This window comes from Squalius cephalus, assembly GCF_949319135.1.
Source record: "Squalius cephalus genome assembly, chromosome: 25".
In the NCBI taxonomy this organism is placed as follows: Eukaryota; Metazoa; Chordata; class Actinopteri; order Cypriniformes; family Leuciscidae; genus Squalius; species Squalius cephalus.
The window spans coordinates 23392688-23409287 of NC_137146.1; the positions used below are offsets into that span (position 1 = coordinate 23392688).

The 16600-nt window shown below is 36.3% G+C and overlaps 1 protein-coding gene across 1 annotated transcript in view; it reads left to right on the forward strand.

Annotated features, from left to right (window-relative positions):
* The window catches only part of myo3a (myosin IIIA), a 77966-nt gene that overhangs the window by 58969 nt on the left and 2397 nt on the right, over positions 1-16600 (forward strand). Inside the window, exons 24-36 of the mRNA XM_079863830.1 lie at positions 1668-1753; positions 2084-2125; positions 3427-3498; positions 3661-3741; positions 3846-4051; positions 4674-4785; positions 4864-5026; positions 5111-5197; positions 6744-6867; positions 8054-9203; positions 9359-9503; positions 12683-12774; positions 12866-12906. Coding sequence (XP_079719956.1) covers positions 1668-1753; positions 2084-2125; positions 3427-3498; positions 3661-3741; positions 3846-4051; positions 4674-4785; positions 4864-5026; positions 5111-5197; positions 6744-6867; positions 8054-9203; positions 9359-9503; positions 12683-12774; positions 12866-12906 — 2401 coding nt within the window. The remainder of the gene's footprint in view (positions 1-1667; positions 1754-2083; positions 2126-3426; positions 3499-3660; positions 3742-3845; positions 4052-4673; positions 4786-4863; positions 5027-5110; positions 5198-6743; positions 6868-8053; positions 9204-9358; positions 9504-12682; positions 12775-12865; positions 12907-16600) is intronic.

Genomic DNA, 16600 nt, shown 5'->3' on the forward strand with positions numbered 1-16600 from the left:
TCTCTGTGTGAATGATGACATGATGACCATAAATGTGTTTATGGTGTTTTTGGCATTTACTGTCTCTAATTTATATGAGACACTCCACATGAACGTCATCTTCAACTTCATCTTCACCTTCATCAAAGGTCTTCACTACAACCAACCAAAATAAAACTTTATCTCGAAAATATTGATATTGATTGAATCATTCAAACTAAAATATATATTACTATTATCTATTTTAAAATGTATCTCTCAAAAGTAGTAGTAATTATTATATTATATGTATTATATTATATTATAAACAGATTATTATTATTATTTTAAGGAATATCTTATACAATCAATATATTTTAGCCCATTATTTATTTATACAGTTTACAATTTTTGTGTAGCACCTTATTTGACAAAAATGCAATGTTTTGTTGCCATTTTATTTTTGTTATATTTTCATTTGATAACATTTTAAAAAATTAGATAGTTTAAATAATTAATTTCATTAGACTCCAGTTTTGATTATAAATTTATATTAAATCATAAAACACAGAATCCAGGAGAAATAAAACAGAATTTCCAATAAACTATCAAGAACCATTTGCGTGGAGGAAATGCCACAAAATCTTAAGTTCATCCACAAATAAAAGTAGTGAAATTTTACAGCTTGGACAACACTTTTTTATGGTAGGAAAGAATTTAAGTTAATGCTTTAATAAAAAATAAAAAAAACAAGGTGTACATATTTACAGTGTAAACCCTGCAGTCAACATGCCCCAAAGTCTTTCTTCATAAGCACATTTGTCCTTTAGACTGACGGACGAGTGACATGGTTGCTAACAACATGACAGATTCTGTTAAAGGATCTTTGCCCGGGTTCACAGGCAAGGCTTAAACCTAGTCCCAGATTACTAACTAAAGTCTTCAACTATGTCAGTGCCATTGTTTTGTCTCAAGATTTTTCTAATGTCTTTTTATAAAAGATACTTAAATGTCCTAATTTTAACTAAGCCCTAATCCTGGCTTAATCTAAGCATTGTCTGTGAAACCAGGCCCTTAAATTTTATTTAAACCAAAATATTCTTCTAACTGGTGCTCCTTTACGTGATCCACTAGAGAAAGCAATACTAGCCTGATTTAGCATAGCTTGCATGAGCAGCCAAATGGGCAGTATAGTCACGTTCAATTTGATATACTGCATTATAGGTCACACCACAATCACACAGACTGGAAATGACAGTGCAAACACATTCCTGTCTGAAACATTAAGCAGGGATGTTGATCCATTGGTCTGAATGAATGTAGGCCAATATAGCTATCTCTCTCTAGAAAGAAAATGTGCTCACTCCCATGTGGTCTAACGTGATGAATGAAGGTCGTCTGACTGACACAGTCGATTACATCCAATGAGATTCACTGGGGATTGTTTCCAGGAAGTCTGCTGGGATTTTTAAAACTAGACTTCATTCATAAGTCTTTTGTTAGCTACTTGACCATTGTGAAGCTTATTTATCTGTCACAGCACTGACCTCTATATCTCCGGGCCCTTGAAATGGTTAACCTTGAAATAAATGGTAGATTATCTTTGAACAACATGTGACTTATCTAGTAAAGGATCAACAGCAGATTTCTAATGTGTGTGGTTATCACAGTGAGAGGAGATATTTCCCCTGACCTTTCTCTTTGTGCAGGTAACCTGGCTCACACTAAAGGCAAGGCGGCGGGCTCTGCTCGTATGGGAACGCAACAATCACAGCGCACCATTAACTTTGCCAAGGTACCTTGTTTTGCCCTCTTTTCCTCTCTGTTCTGTTGTTGCCACTGTGCCTTTAAGACTTCCATATGTAAATGACTTCTGTTTTGATTGGCTAGTTTTATGGAAGTGAAATGAGCAACAATAAGTTGCTGAAACCTGAATAAGTATTGATATGTAAATTTGGACATTCGTATGTAATATGATCATGGTTGTGTTTTTTTTATCTGAAAGGAGCTCTGGTGCTTTCACTTTACTAATGTTCTTTCCCACTCTATTTTGTCTCTCCATCTCTTCTACTTTTCCATCAATGAAATGTCCACTCCTCCTTTCTATAATGTCCTCTGTCTAAAGTTGGAGGGTCTTATGTTGTTCAGTACTGTATCAGTCGGTGAGGTAATGATCCTGTAGTGTTTGTGCTGTACAGTAGAGAAGTGTTCTTAAAGGATATGCTCCTTTTGCAAAGCCGACACTGTGCTCACTGTTTTGGGGTGTCTGTTTGTGTACATGTGGGTCTTTCTCAGGAAATGGTGCTTTTTTATTGTTTCATTTGAAAAAGATTTTATCTTTCAAAAAATGTTTTCTTCTAGCTCAGTAACATTTAAAATGTTCAAGGGTTGAATAAAATGCATTGCTAAAATATACAAAATTGATAGCCTTAACTAGCAAATATCATAAATTTGCACCACATCACATGATTTACAGTGATTATTATCATTATTTGTCTCTTTGGAAGATTTTGAATAAAGATATTGAAATGCTTAGCTTGATGGGGCCACTGTAAGTGTGAACAATGAAATACTGATAAAAATTTAAAGAGAAACTCATCATGGGGTCATGCACATTGACTTTTTTGAGAATCGAACATTTAACAATTCAGTTTAATTTTAAAAGTTATTTTGTATTATATACTAACAGTCAGCTCCATCAAATAATGCACCAAAAGTCTTAATTGCGACAGTAGTTATGGAGACACCATTTCTTGAAAATGACCCATGTCTGTGAGAATGAAAGAGTATCTTCTCATGTCACATTGCCCTACCAGCTCCCTAATAGCTAATGCATTTGTAGATTAGTTCATATAATTCTCATTAGAATTGAGTGTCCCTGTGGAATAAGGAGAATTGTGAATTGTTTCTGTGCAGTTGTGTGTTTGTTAAAAACATCTACTTGGGTTCCAAGTTGTATTTTTTAGCAATAAGTTGTTCATTATTCCTAAGAGAATTATTAAGAGAACATTTGAGCTACTTAGAGCTCTCATTCAGGTTGTACTCTGAAATGAATGAGGGTTTTAAACATATTGAAATGATGTCTTTGATGAAGACCTGCATACATTACCATTCATTTGCATATTTCAGCATGATGTCTTTAGAAAATTTCACATGAAAGATTCCATCCATTTTAGCCCACGTAAAATAAAAGCACCTGTGTTAGTGTGTGATTTTGCTTTGTGTTCGAAAACACCTTGATAATATAGCCTGGTGAAAAATTCATGGCCGTCATTTGAAAATTTGGTCTCATTGATGATTGCCATAAGTTCCACCTAAATGAATGCTTGTTAGATTGCTTTGCAAATGAATCATGTAGTTAATGTCATGTATATTATTCTTTTTACTATTTTTAACGAACAGTTTTATATATTTTCCTGGATTCAAATCAGATTGTCTTATCACAATCTTTATGCATTTCTTTTTCAGTCTTCTTCTCGGAAATTAACTCCCAACCATGACAAATCAATCCTTGCCTTGCCCGTTGCCACTGTGCAAATGGTGATTTGTTGTATGACTTGTCTCCAAGAGGCAACATGCATAAATTTATTATAAACACAGATTTATGTTTATAAAAAGACCCTTTTTATGTTTATAAAGAGACTCATTATACCTTTTGTAGATTTTCATGATCAGCATGCTGAATATTTTGTGTTTGTACAGGCGGAAAGCACAGGGGAAACCACACATCACCCCAGAGAGACCACCAATATGAAGACTCAAACTGTTGCCTCTTACTTCAGAGTGAGACTTTTTGAAGACCTAATAATGAACCATTAATAAACCAATTAATTGATCCCACTCATGTCCACAATCTTGCGTCTTTTTTTTTTCACTGTACTTTGCAGTATTCTCTAATGGACCTGTTATCAAAGATGGTGGCTGGCCAGCCTCACTTTGTCCGTTGCATAAAACCCAATAATGATCGTCAAGCCAACAAGTACGACAGGGAGAAGGTTCTGATCCAACTACGCTACACTGGAATTCTAGAGACGGCCAAGATCCGCAGACAGGGTTACTCTCACCGCATTCTCTTCAACAACTTCATTGAGAGGTCAGACAGATGATACGATCATATAAATTTAGCATAAGCCCCCTTTCCACCTAAATGGTGTCTGTGTTGGTGCTGGAGCCAATACCCTGCCAAAGGACCTCATAACCAGGCTGTGTTCTTATAAATAAAGGTTCTTTAATTGGCAATGATGGTTCCATGAAGAACCTTTAACATCCATGGAACCTTTCCATTGCATAAAAGTTTTTTTAGATTATTAAAATGTTCTTTTTCACACTAAGAAAAAGTTTTCTTTTAAGAACTGTTTACTGTTCCACAAAATGGTTCCTCTATGGCATCACTGCGAAAACCTCATTTTGGAATCTTTATTTTTAAGAGTGTAAACAACCTGCCCACAAACAATCATGAACTTTGATCTTAGTTTTAAAAACTTATTTTAACATCCAAAGTAATTTAATTAAGAATCCATTATGCCATCACAAACTGGCTTTGATTCAGCAATCAAAAGTTGATAAAATGTATGGCAAATAAACTTCAAAGACAAGGAAACCACCAGTTCCTGTACCAGCACTAGCACATTGCCGGTGAAAAAGAGATTTCCTCCTGGGTGTAGAATTTCTCAGTTGTTATGTTCAACATTTTATTAACCATTGGGATTTTTCAGGTACTCTATATTAGCATTTAGAGCCAATGAAGAGCCAGCAATGAATCCAGAGACATGTGCGGTTATTTTGGAGAAGGCCAAACTAGAGAACTGGGTTCTGGGCAAAACAAAGGTTTGTTTAAGAAAAGCATTAATAACTTCTGCTGTTGATGTTTAACAAAGTTCACAAGTATGATAATTATTTGTTCAGGTCTTTCTTAAGTACTATCACGCTGAGCAGCTGAATCTGATGGTGAGGCAAACCACGGACCGGATTGTTCTAGTCCAGGCATGTGTTCGGGGCTGGCTGGCATTCAGACGATATCGTTTGATCCTGGAAAAGAGAGAACAAAGTGCCGTGGTGTTACAATCAGGTGAGCTCATGTTGTTGACTGGATGTTAAAATGCAAAAAGTCCAATAATCTGTTGAAACAGCTCTAAAATCTTCTTTTTTCTAGCATACAGAGGACACAAAGTTCGGAAAACAGTGGCTGATGAGAAAAGCAAAGCAAAGTCTGAAGTTGTTTTAACCCAATTTCAAGCTTGTAAGACAATAGAAATCATACAAGTAGTGAAGAGACTATTAAAGTGCCCCTATTATGCTATTTTAAAGTCTCCTAATTTTGTTTTGGAGGTCTCCAAGAACAGGTTTACATGCATCAAAGGTGCATCATTTTTCAATGATTCTCAAACGACTCCATGGATGAATCAATCTCTCTAAATCCCACTTTTCCGCGAGCTGCTCTGATTGGCTGGACAGCTCAGTCTGTTGTGATTGGTCTACTGTGTACAGCGCGTCGAAAACATAAACACCCATTGATTGGCCATTGTGTTCACACGCTCATATGTCTGTGATTGGCCATGATCTGTGAAACACCCATTACCATAACTGAACTTCAGCTCCATCCGGAAGCTTCCTGCAGCTCAGCGATTGTACACCATAAACTAAAGATAGTAACGAAGGATGACTTCGATTTTACCATATCAATCAGAGCGCGAGTCCAAAGATGAAACATTGGAAGAAATATTTATTCAACCCGAACCTCCATCGCAAGGACGACTCAAGCAGGACGTTTCTCAGTGATACGCTACTCAGTTTGAGGTACATTATGAGATGTTGCAACTGTAATTCCTCACCATCAGCATTAACAAATGTATGTCCATTAACAAACCGATGAGTATATTTCTAATTTATTGCGGTGCACATGAGGGAACTGTATCAAACACAGTTTGAGTTCTAGCGTTAATGACTGATGTCACATAAACGTTGGTAAAACAAATTTTGCTCCATCCTTTATCTTTTCTCAAAGTAGTAAGAATGACAGATGATCTACATTGACACAGTTTTAGGTAATCGTGGCCCACAGATGATTGGCAGAAGTATTTCAGTAAGACAGTAATAATGTGAGTGAGCCAGTTAGCAGGAGACCTACACAATATAAAACACAAAACTAAGTATGTTGAACACCGGTATAAAATATATACATCAATAATTAGTCATACTTACAGGTTGTGATTCTGAGGAGCAAGTTTGTCCAAATAAACTGGGTACTGATCCATCTTTCTAGAACAAGTGAATCCCTCATTGAACTCCAAGATTAGAGAAGCAGTCATCAGTAAAATGAAGGGAACACAGCAAAAGTTTGGGATTATACTTCTTTGGTATCGTGGTAAAGATTCATTTTAACCACAGATTCTTCACAGCCTCATCCTTTGGAACTGAAAATAAACCAAATTTACTTTCACAGTAGAGAGCACAGCGTCTTGACGACATGATATCCACATGAACGAGCTACAGCAAGATGTCCTGTCCACGCAGAACGTAGGCAGGCATTGTGCAAATGTAATACGTTGTGACATATGAACTTTGCGAAAATAGATTCAAACTCCAAAGAACTTGTTTGGGCGGTTCAGAGTTGACTCTTTCTTTTGAGATAAACTAACTTTAATTATGATGCACTTTCAGCTTTACAACTTTGCAGACTGTTTACATTCACATACACATTGCACACTGTATGAATCCATAATAGGGGCACTTTAAATGGGTTTAGAAGTCATACATAATGACTAAATCACACCTTCTTCGTGCAGTGTGCAGAGGATATCTGGCAAGGCAGAAATACAAGGAGTTGCTAGAGGAGAAGAACAAAGCTGCTGCAAAGATCCAGGCCCATTACAGGGGACACAAAGAGAGGAAGAGCTTTAAGAAGAAAAAGTAAGACCTATTCTTATTCCATCTGATTTTATTCTCTTGGAGATTTGCTTTAAGAATCTGCTAACAAACAAAATCCATAATATTCAGTCCATCAAAGGTCATTTTAAGTTCTCTATTATCCAGCTCTTTTTCTAACTGCTTCATTGTGCTTCCAAGCTATGTATTTATACTCTTGCTTTAACTGGGGACTCAAGCTATCTAACAAAAGGTATATGGTGGCCATTAAAATTAATTATTAAAATGACCTTACTACATTAGCAAGATGAGGTTGATTACAGTAGCTGTTCCAACTTGTGTTGGTATGAAATGAGAGAAGGGAAGTGATATGAGCGACACCAGTGACACCAGTATGTTGACATACCTTGGAGAGTCATTAACATCGCCAGTCCGGGCTGAGCCAGTTTGCATGTTCTCTCGTGTTGTTGTGGGTTTCCTCTGGCTGCTCCGGTTTCCCTCACAATCCATGAAGATATGCTGGATAAGTGAATTTGAGACACTAAATTGTCCATAGGTGTAAGTGTGAATGTGTATCCGTCTGTGTGTTAGCCTTGCAGTGGACTGGCCAACCTTCTAGGATGTTTCGCTGCCTATGGCCCAGGATGCTGGGATATACTAAAATCTTAGACACTTAGGGCCAGATTTACGAACAGCTTGGCCAGCGCAAACCCTCTTTTGGCGTTAAAAAACTACTGTCAGGATTTATTATAGACACGCAGTGAAAAGTCTGCGCTGGAAAAGCGTGGATATGATTATGTATGCGGCTGACCCTATTGCATATGCATTTGTAGGAGTTTCCCTTTCAGACGTAAAATTTATGGGAGGAGAGTATTTAAATTAATCATGCAAGGTGATTTACTAAGGTTTGCGCAAGTCAATTTACTGGTATTTGCGCCATTATTTAACGACCAAGAAAAGCATGTCTTAAACCAGACACTAATTTGCTCTGCTTTTGGAAGATTGCATTGGTTATTATGGAAATGATCCGGCTGTGTCTGTGTTCTTTAATATAGATAGATCACGCGCAGAACTTTCCACTCCCATCTGTGCTTTTTTGGAATTGCGCTCTCACGCTAATTTGCCCTGATTAGTAAGTCTGGCCCTTAATGCTGCAATTGACCAGTTAGATAGTCATAGAATCAAATATTTGACAATGCTGTGGTTGTATAAACTGATATATTTTACACAGAGAAGCCATGCAGAAGGAAAAGACTGAGAAAACAGAGGAAGGGACGGATGTCCCATCAGAAGCAGATGGTCCAGATTCAGAGGAGCCGCCACAGGAAGGAGGTGAAATGGAAATGGATGATGCTGATGAAAAGGCTGCTGTGGTCCTCCAGAGCAACTACCGAGGTTACAAAGAAAGGAAGAATTACAAGGAGCGTCGGGAACGGAATAAGACCTTGACCGGGGATGAGCTCAATGTTTCCTCATCCAGCGCTGAAAAAGATACTTCTGGAGAAGATTTGGATGCTATACAAACAGAAGGGCCAGAGAATATAGAGGAAGAAAAAGAGACTGAGGAAGAGGCTGCAGATGGAGGAGATGAGGACACTGAACAGGAAGCCAAGGCAGCCACTGTTCTACAGAGCAACTTCAGAGGTCATAAAGAACGTAAAAAACTCCAAGAGGAGGGGAAGATGCCGGTTAGAGGGAAGAGGGAGACACAGAGTCCTTTAGGTGAGGATGAGCTTCCTATTCCAGATCCACCACCTCCGGAAGAACTGATGGAATTCACAGAGGAAATGGAACAGGAAGATGAAACTCCAGCTGAACCCTCAGGAGACGATGAAGAGGCCAAAGCCGCTGTGGTCCTTCAGAGCAACTTCCGTGGCCACAAAGAGCGTAAAAGACTCCAGGATGAAGGGAAAATACCAAGGAAAAAAACTAAAGAGGATCTGGCTAATCCAGAAGCTTCAGAACCAGACATTCTGATTGAGGAATTTCCACCTCCTCCAGTAGAACTTGACCAAGATCAAGACCAAGACCTAGATTCCAGTCCATCAGGGGCAGATGAAGAACATGCCGCAACTGTTTTACAAAGCAATTTCAGAGGCCACAAGGAGAGAAAGAGATTGAGAGCTGAGAGAGGAGGAGCCACAGGAAGCGAGCAAGAAATGTCAGAAGAGGTGGAGGAGCAGGAGAATGAGGAAGGTCTGGATATCACAGATGTTCAGCTAGAAAAGAAGGAGGAGGACACTCAGGATGAGGAAGGCCAATACGATGAGCAGCAGGCAGCCATTAAAATCCAGAGCAATTTTAGAGGTTACAAAGACAGAAAGAACCTGAAAGCTACATCACAAAAACAGGACGAGGAAGTGGAGTCGCTCTTCAAAGAGGTGTTGATAATTTTTTATTTTAGTTTGATTTTTATTCTCTTCTCATTTACCCACCCTAATGTCAATCCAAACTATTATATGTATTTCAGAAATTTTACAAGTCTTTTACACAAAATTAATTTGATGACTGTCATATTTCTTTGTAACCTGCTCAGGTAACCAAGGCTTCTGAAGATTACCTTTCCCTGCAGAAGAAATTAAATGAAATCATCCTTGCCCATCAGCTCAACCCCAGCAAAAATGGGATGTTTGTGAAAGGACAAGCCATGAATGGCTACATGGGCAACTATCAGCCGCCAGGTAAACAGCTCTCTTAAATCATGACTCTCAGTACTTTTAGCCATTCTCTTTTAGCCAACCCCCTCCCCCAAACTTGATTGGTAGACCAAAGTTTGGAAGCAAAATTTTAAAGAAAAAATACCCTTTAACTTGACGAACAACGTAATTACGGCAATTGATGCCTCTCGTGGTTCAAACAAACAGGGCTGGGCAACCTTGTTCGTCATTACGTTGTGCGTCAAGTTCAAGTGTTACTCTTTTGGCGTAAATCGATGCGAATGGCCGTCTGCCGGAAGCAAGTTATTTTAGTCGATAAAGTTTTAAATATGGATATTTTTCTTACACAAATGCATCGCTTCACTTCAGAAGACCTTTATTATCCCCCGGAGACGCGTGGAGCACTTTTATCATGAATAGATGCGCTTTGATGGACTTCCAAAGTCAAACAGCCATTCACTCTCATTATCAAGCTTGGAAGAGCCAGGACGTTTTTTAATATAACTCCGATTGTATTCGTCTGATAGAAGAATGTCATATACACCTATGATGGCTTCAGGGTGAGAAAATCATGGGCTAATTTTCATTTTTGGGTGACCTATCCCCTTAAGCTAAAAATGTAATGCGTTTTCATTTAATTGCAATTGACATGCAATTAAGTGTCCTAAAACATGACTAAACATTGCTAGTAATACACAAGCTTATAAGCAACTAGTTAAAAGTGAGAATTGGTCACCAAACTAAAGTGTTTCCATCTTTTACTTAGGTACTCTTTTTAAAATGATGTTAAAGTGTACTTCTTTTTCACAAAGGCTTTGGTTATTTGCACAGAAAAAAAAAAAAAAAAAACGTTTTTTTCAAAGATGGAAACATATAGCTAATGTTTTCAGTATTCCTAGTGCACTATCCAAAACTGCTTCTGACGGAGATTAAAATAGCTGTAGGAAAGCTCTACCTTAATTATATTTGCTTGCTATCGATTTTATCAGTATGACTGATGAAACAGTGACTGTCTGATCATATAAAAAACTGGCAAATTGGGCTCAACAAGATGTGTCATCAGAAAATTCCCCCGCCTGCACAGATTTACTCTTCATTTGATTTCTGTTGCGATATACGTAATTGCTTTTGGAAGGATAATTCTTGCAGATTCTATTATTCTTGATATGTCTAAATGAATCTGGATTATTATGTCAACAGTGATTATGGTTTGTTTATGACGAATGTGGTTTTCTTCTCTCACACAGTCTCAATTTCTGTGAAAGCTGAAGTTCTACAAAAATCTAGATTTAATTTGCTCTTTCTGTGTGGAAACAATTATTATTGTGCAATTATTATTGTTTCCACATGGAAGTGCCCTTTGAATGCCAGTCACATATCCATGTACATGAAAGGTTTTTAAATGCTAATCGAATTGCCCTGGCAATTATAGCAAGCATTAATATAAGAGCTGCAAATTGGCTTTATACCTCTGAGCAATCAAGAATTGCTGATGACCTTTCAAGAGACACATTCAATAAATATGACAAACTCTCCAGCCTGTTCCCACTGGTCCAGCTGGACGTTGATTAATTTTCTTTCATACCTGACTTTTCTACATGATAAACAGTGTTTGAGTTAGCAGATATTCAAATACATCAAAGGTCATTTTTGTATCTTTTGTTGTTGATCTCTAAGATTATATTTCATAAAAAACAATATATTCTCTTTCAAAGACATTTCAGTGTGTAACACTCTATAACTCTGTTTCAAAACCTAGCCAGCCTACATTTACAGCATGTTTAGGCATCATATGTGTGCTCCCTACATGAAGGCTGTTTCAAAACAGTAAGCATGCCAAATTATTCTTCATACTTATCACTTTTTGGTGAAAATTGCATGTATCCTTCATGACGAAGGTACACGCGTAACTCTTTGCAACAGAACAAGGTAAAAAAATTATTCAAAATTCAACAGAAATGAGAGAAATTATGGTAGTACTTTACAATAAGGTTTTATTTGTTAACATATACATTAGTTATGAAATAACAATGAATAATTACTCTTCAGCATTTATTAATCTTAGTTAATGTAATCAAGATTTACTAATACATTTTTAAGATCAAAAGTTGCAACTGTTATCATGAGATAATGCACTTTGAATTAACATTAACAAGAACATTTTTATTTACTAGCATTATCAATGCTTAATAAATGCTATAAAATATATTGCTTATTGTTATTTACATTTAGTTGTAAAATGGTTGCAAAATCATAAATGTATTTCCTTCAGTAATGAAACATATTAATACAAAAAGTCTGGTTTCACTTTATTTTGATGGTCCCTTTAACACATTCTGTTGACTATAAGTGCAGTTGCACCTGTACATGTCAACTAATCCTCATTAGAGTATCAGTAGGGTATTAGTAGACAGGTAGGGTTAGAATAAGTTGACATGTAGTTGCAAAGTTACTTATAGTCAGTAGAATGTCTATTGGTGGACCATCACAATAAAGAGTTAGCAGATTTTAAGCAGACCGTCTACTAATACTTTAATGAGAGTTAGTTGACATCTAGTTGTAAAGTTACTTATAGTCAACAGAATGTTCAAAAGGGACCATCAAAATAAGGTGTTACCAAAAGTCTAAGTCTACTATTTTTATGCTCATTAAAGTGTTGCACAGTTAGCTTAGCAACATGCTAACATCAAACTCTATTGCAATCAATCGTGAAATAAATAGCCTATTTTGAGTGTTTCAAGTCGGTCACCTATGAGGTTCCATTTCAGTTATGATGCTGCCTATGTAGGCCGTATACAGAAAGAGTAGGGTTTGGAACAGAGTTTCTGTGTCTGTGTCAGTCTGTAGGAACATGTTGTGACTGGTAGGGCATTTCTGATTGATTGTTAGTGGATAATTACAAATAGTTAGACCCGGGGGCTAAACCGTGCCACACGGTTTGTTCGATAAGAACAAAGGGGTCAAAGGTCAGCTGGATGTTGTGTGCTGATCCTATTCTTCAGTTTGTCTCAGTGGGACTCCCACCAGGGAATTATTTGTTGTATTCTCTTTGTTCAATGTGCACACAGGGGACCATAATAAAACATCCAGACAAGGTTCAAAAGGCTTCAAGGTCAAATATCACTAGGCACCCTTTAATCGTTGATTGGTTTTTCCTGTTCCATTTTCACCTTTTATTTTTCTGATGTGATTTGAACCAACAGCCGACACAAAGCAGTCCCGAACGCCTCGCCGCACACAACAACCCAAAACCCTGAACACACCAGAGGATTCCACGTACTACACACTCATTCATGTGAGTCTGCATCACACAATGGCACTCACTTTATCTGAGGATTATCTGGGCTTCTGCTTTAATGATCTTTCTCATGCTGGGTCTTTTCCAGAGGTCTGTCCAGGACGATAAAAGGAGGCCGAGAAAACAAAGGTAAATCAATAAGCAGAAGTGTTATAGGCCTACTAAACAAGAATGTGCCCTCTCTCTAGATGCTGCTGCTTATACTGCATTTTTAATAGTATATGGAACAGTGTATGATGTGGAATGAAACAATACACTACATCGTTGTCACATGACCTCAATACTGTACATTCAATATTTATTGCTATTTATTGTCTCTGAAATACACTACCGTTCAAGTTTGGGGTCAGAAAGACTTCTTACAGTCTTTGAAAGAACCTTTGCTCACCAAAGCTGCATTTATTTGATCAAAAATACAATAAAAACTGTAATATTAACTTCAATTTAAAATAACTGCATTCTATTCAAAGCTGAATTTTCAGCATCATTACTTCAGTCTTCAGTGTCACATGATCCTTCAGAAATCATTCTAATATGATGATTTACTGCTCAAGAAACATTTGTAATTGTTATAGAAAGTTTTTTTTTTAAAGCATTTATTTGAAACCGAAATTGCTAAAAGAAAAGTTGTAATGTCTTAAAAATAAATAAATAAATAAATACTGACCCCAAAGTTTTGAACAGTAATATAAATTTGTTCCTTTTTTTTTTTTTGCATTTTAATTTAGTTAAATCCAATAACATTTAACTAATTTAGAGGCAAGATAGACATGTTACAAAGGTCAAAATGTCAAACACAATGCATGATGAAATAAAGTATTCTGTGCAATGCTCAAATTAGAAATGTTGTGGGGCATCATGGGTAAAAAAAAAATTGCATACTGGCATAAATATTTCCGAAATAGTACAGGTATTACTATAGTATACTGTTCCAAACGTAGCCATGCAAAGCAAAGCCATGCATAAGAAAACTAGATATAAAGCTCAATCCTAACACACATGATTGATATCAGTTCACCTAAAATCTAATTTAGGTGAATAATTGTGTTGTCATCAGGCCACTTCTGAATAGGTTCATATCTTAATTGCTCTTAAAAATTCTCAGTATAACCACTAATACTTCATGCAATGATACGTGTTCTCATGCCACACACACAGTAAAGCATGTAGGAAACGTACTTAATCAATAAAAGCTGAATTATAGACAATATTCAGATTGATCTAATTATATTAACAGGCAATTGTAATGCGGATGCTAATAGCTGGCATATTACGGCTAGTTCCTGTAGCGTTTCCCTGTCAGGAGTGAGGCCAGCGTGACATATCTGCAGTGTCAGAGCATGTGTGAAATATTGTGTGTGTGAACATGAATCTGGACCTCCTCGAGCGCCGCTGACGGGAGATTTCACAGGCCGGTCGAGTGACGAACAGCTCTGACAGACAGACACTTTATAACGGCACTTACAGACACACAACATCAAGGACGAGGAGTTTTAGCAAATGAGCAATAGCAATTAAAGTCGATATGGGCAGCTGACGGTATTCATGAAATCAGCTTCCTTAATACATATTCCTGGTCTTGTTGTGAACAATACATGAGCATTGTTATCTATCAGTAATAGTGTAGGATATGTTTTCCTCACTGTATATCTTGTTTCACTTGTAAATACTGTACGTCACACGAGGAGTTCAAACGGTTTGCGTGTTTCATGCTGACTTGACGAGTGAGAAGGTCAGTAGGACGGACGAATCTCTGGCTCTGTCTGATAACTGGCCCATGTTGTGTCAGAGAGAAATAGAGGAAGTGGAAAGAGAGAAAACAGAGAGAGATAGGGGAACATTAAGGGATCTTGGCAGGATAAGAGTATAGGCTCAGGACATGCAGGGAATGAGGGAGTCCTGCGGGACAAATGTGCACAACTGGAGAGACAGAGCAGAAAGATGTAGCAGAACACTCGCTTTTTACTGCCATATGAATTCATCTAACCGTGGACAGGGCACATTTCACTGTGAAATTCAAAGAAGACAAAAATAAATTCTATTTTTCATGAAGAAAATGAAGCATAATTGTATGACCATTATAATTAGATTTTTGGCATTTTGACATTTGACAGTAATTTCATGATGTTTTCCTCACAACCTTTTTTTACACAAATGCCATCATTTAATAATAATAATTTAGCATAAAGGCAGAGCAACAAATATTTAATAATTATGTATCATATGATAAAGTTTTAAATTAGCATTATTTGTATACTATTTTAAGGCCTTTTTAAAGTATTATATATTTTTCTATCATTTTTATATGTGTATGTTATATTAATACCTTTTTACATGACGTTTTCCACATAAATTCTGCTTACATAGATGTAATGATTCATTTAAAAACATAAATGAATTCAGCATTAAGGCAGAACAACAAATCTTAAATACTTTATTATTTTAAGTATCATAATGCATTTAATTTTCATATGTAATATATTCTTAAACACCATTGTTTATGTCAATAGTATAAAAGTGTTTTAATAAATACATTCATTTATTAATATATTTCATATATTAATACTTTGTTGGCAGTTTTGCATTATTATTTTTTTATGTTTCCCGCACAGATGCCTTCATGAATTTTTGTAAAACTTAAATTCAGCATAAAGGTAGAAAGCATATACTGGATTACAATGAAAAAATGCTTATTTTAAGTATCATATCATAATCTATTAAATTATTATAAATATCATTTTTATGGCAATAAAAATATACAAATTATATATTTTTCTATTTTATATTAATACTTTATTATTATAAGTATCATATTATAAAATATTACATTCTTTACAATAAGGTTTCATTTGTTAACATTAGAACTAACAATAAAAATATTTCTAAAGCATCTATTAATCTCAACATTTACAAATACGTGATTAAAATCAAAAGTTTTATTTGTTAACATTAGTTAATAAACCTAAGCTATCAATAAACAGTCGTATTTGTATTAATTAATGTTCACAAAGATGAATAATACTGTAATGAATGTATTCACATTGTTAGTTCATATTAGGTAATGCATTTACTATGCATTAACCTTAACTAATGGAACCTTATTATAAAGTGTTACCAATACATGTTAATATAATACTAAATCATTTTTAAATAATTTTTTGATGTATATATTTAGTTGTTGGTTGGATATCAGAGCATCAGTAGGCCAGTGGCGCTGCTGACTGGTGCTGACCGTAGGCTTTTGGCTTCATTGGTTTCATAGATGACTGTTTTCATTCCATAAGCCTTGAGACAATGGGAAAGTCTACTGAAAGAACATTCCCATTTGAGTCTGCTGAGGAGCCATGAATCAGAGGCTGTCCTGAAGAATGTCCTTACATACTGCAGAACAGCCATGAAATGCACCCAATACAGCATAATGGCCAACTATTAATATCAGCCTGCTATGACAAAATAGACGTTATTTATGATCGGGAACAACAAACTTTGGCTAACGGCAAGCGGGGTTTTCTGAAGCAAAGAATTATAAATACAGCATTGTAAACAGTAATACAGTAGTTCTGTCATGATCACTCAAACGCATGTCATTCAAAAAAGTACAAGTAACATTCACAACACATTATTAGCTGTTTGATAACACAGTCAAGAAAAAGGATAATCATATTAATGTCCGTTATGTGTCCGATGCTGTAAAGAGCGATACCACTGTGCAACGTTTACTACAGTAAGCTGGCCGAGTAGATCTGTGAGCTGGCGTGAGTGAGTGGAGGCGGGGCTAATTTGCATATTCATGATCCACATATACTAAATGAGGCAAGGGTGT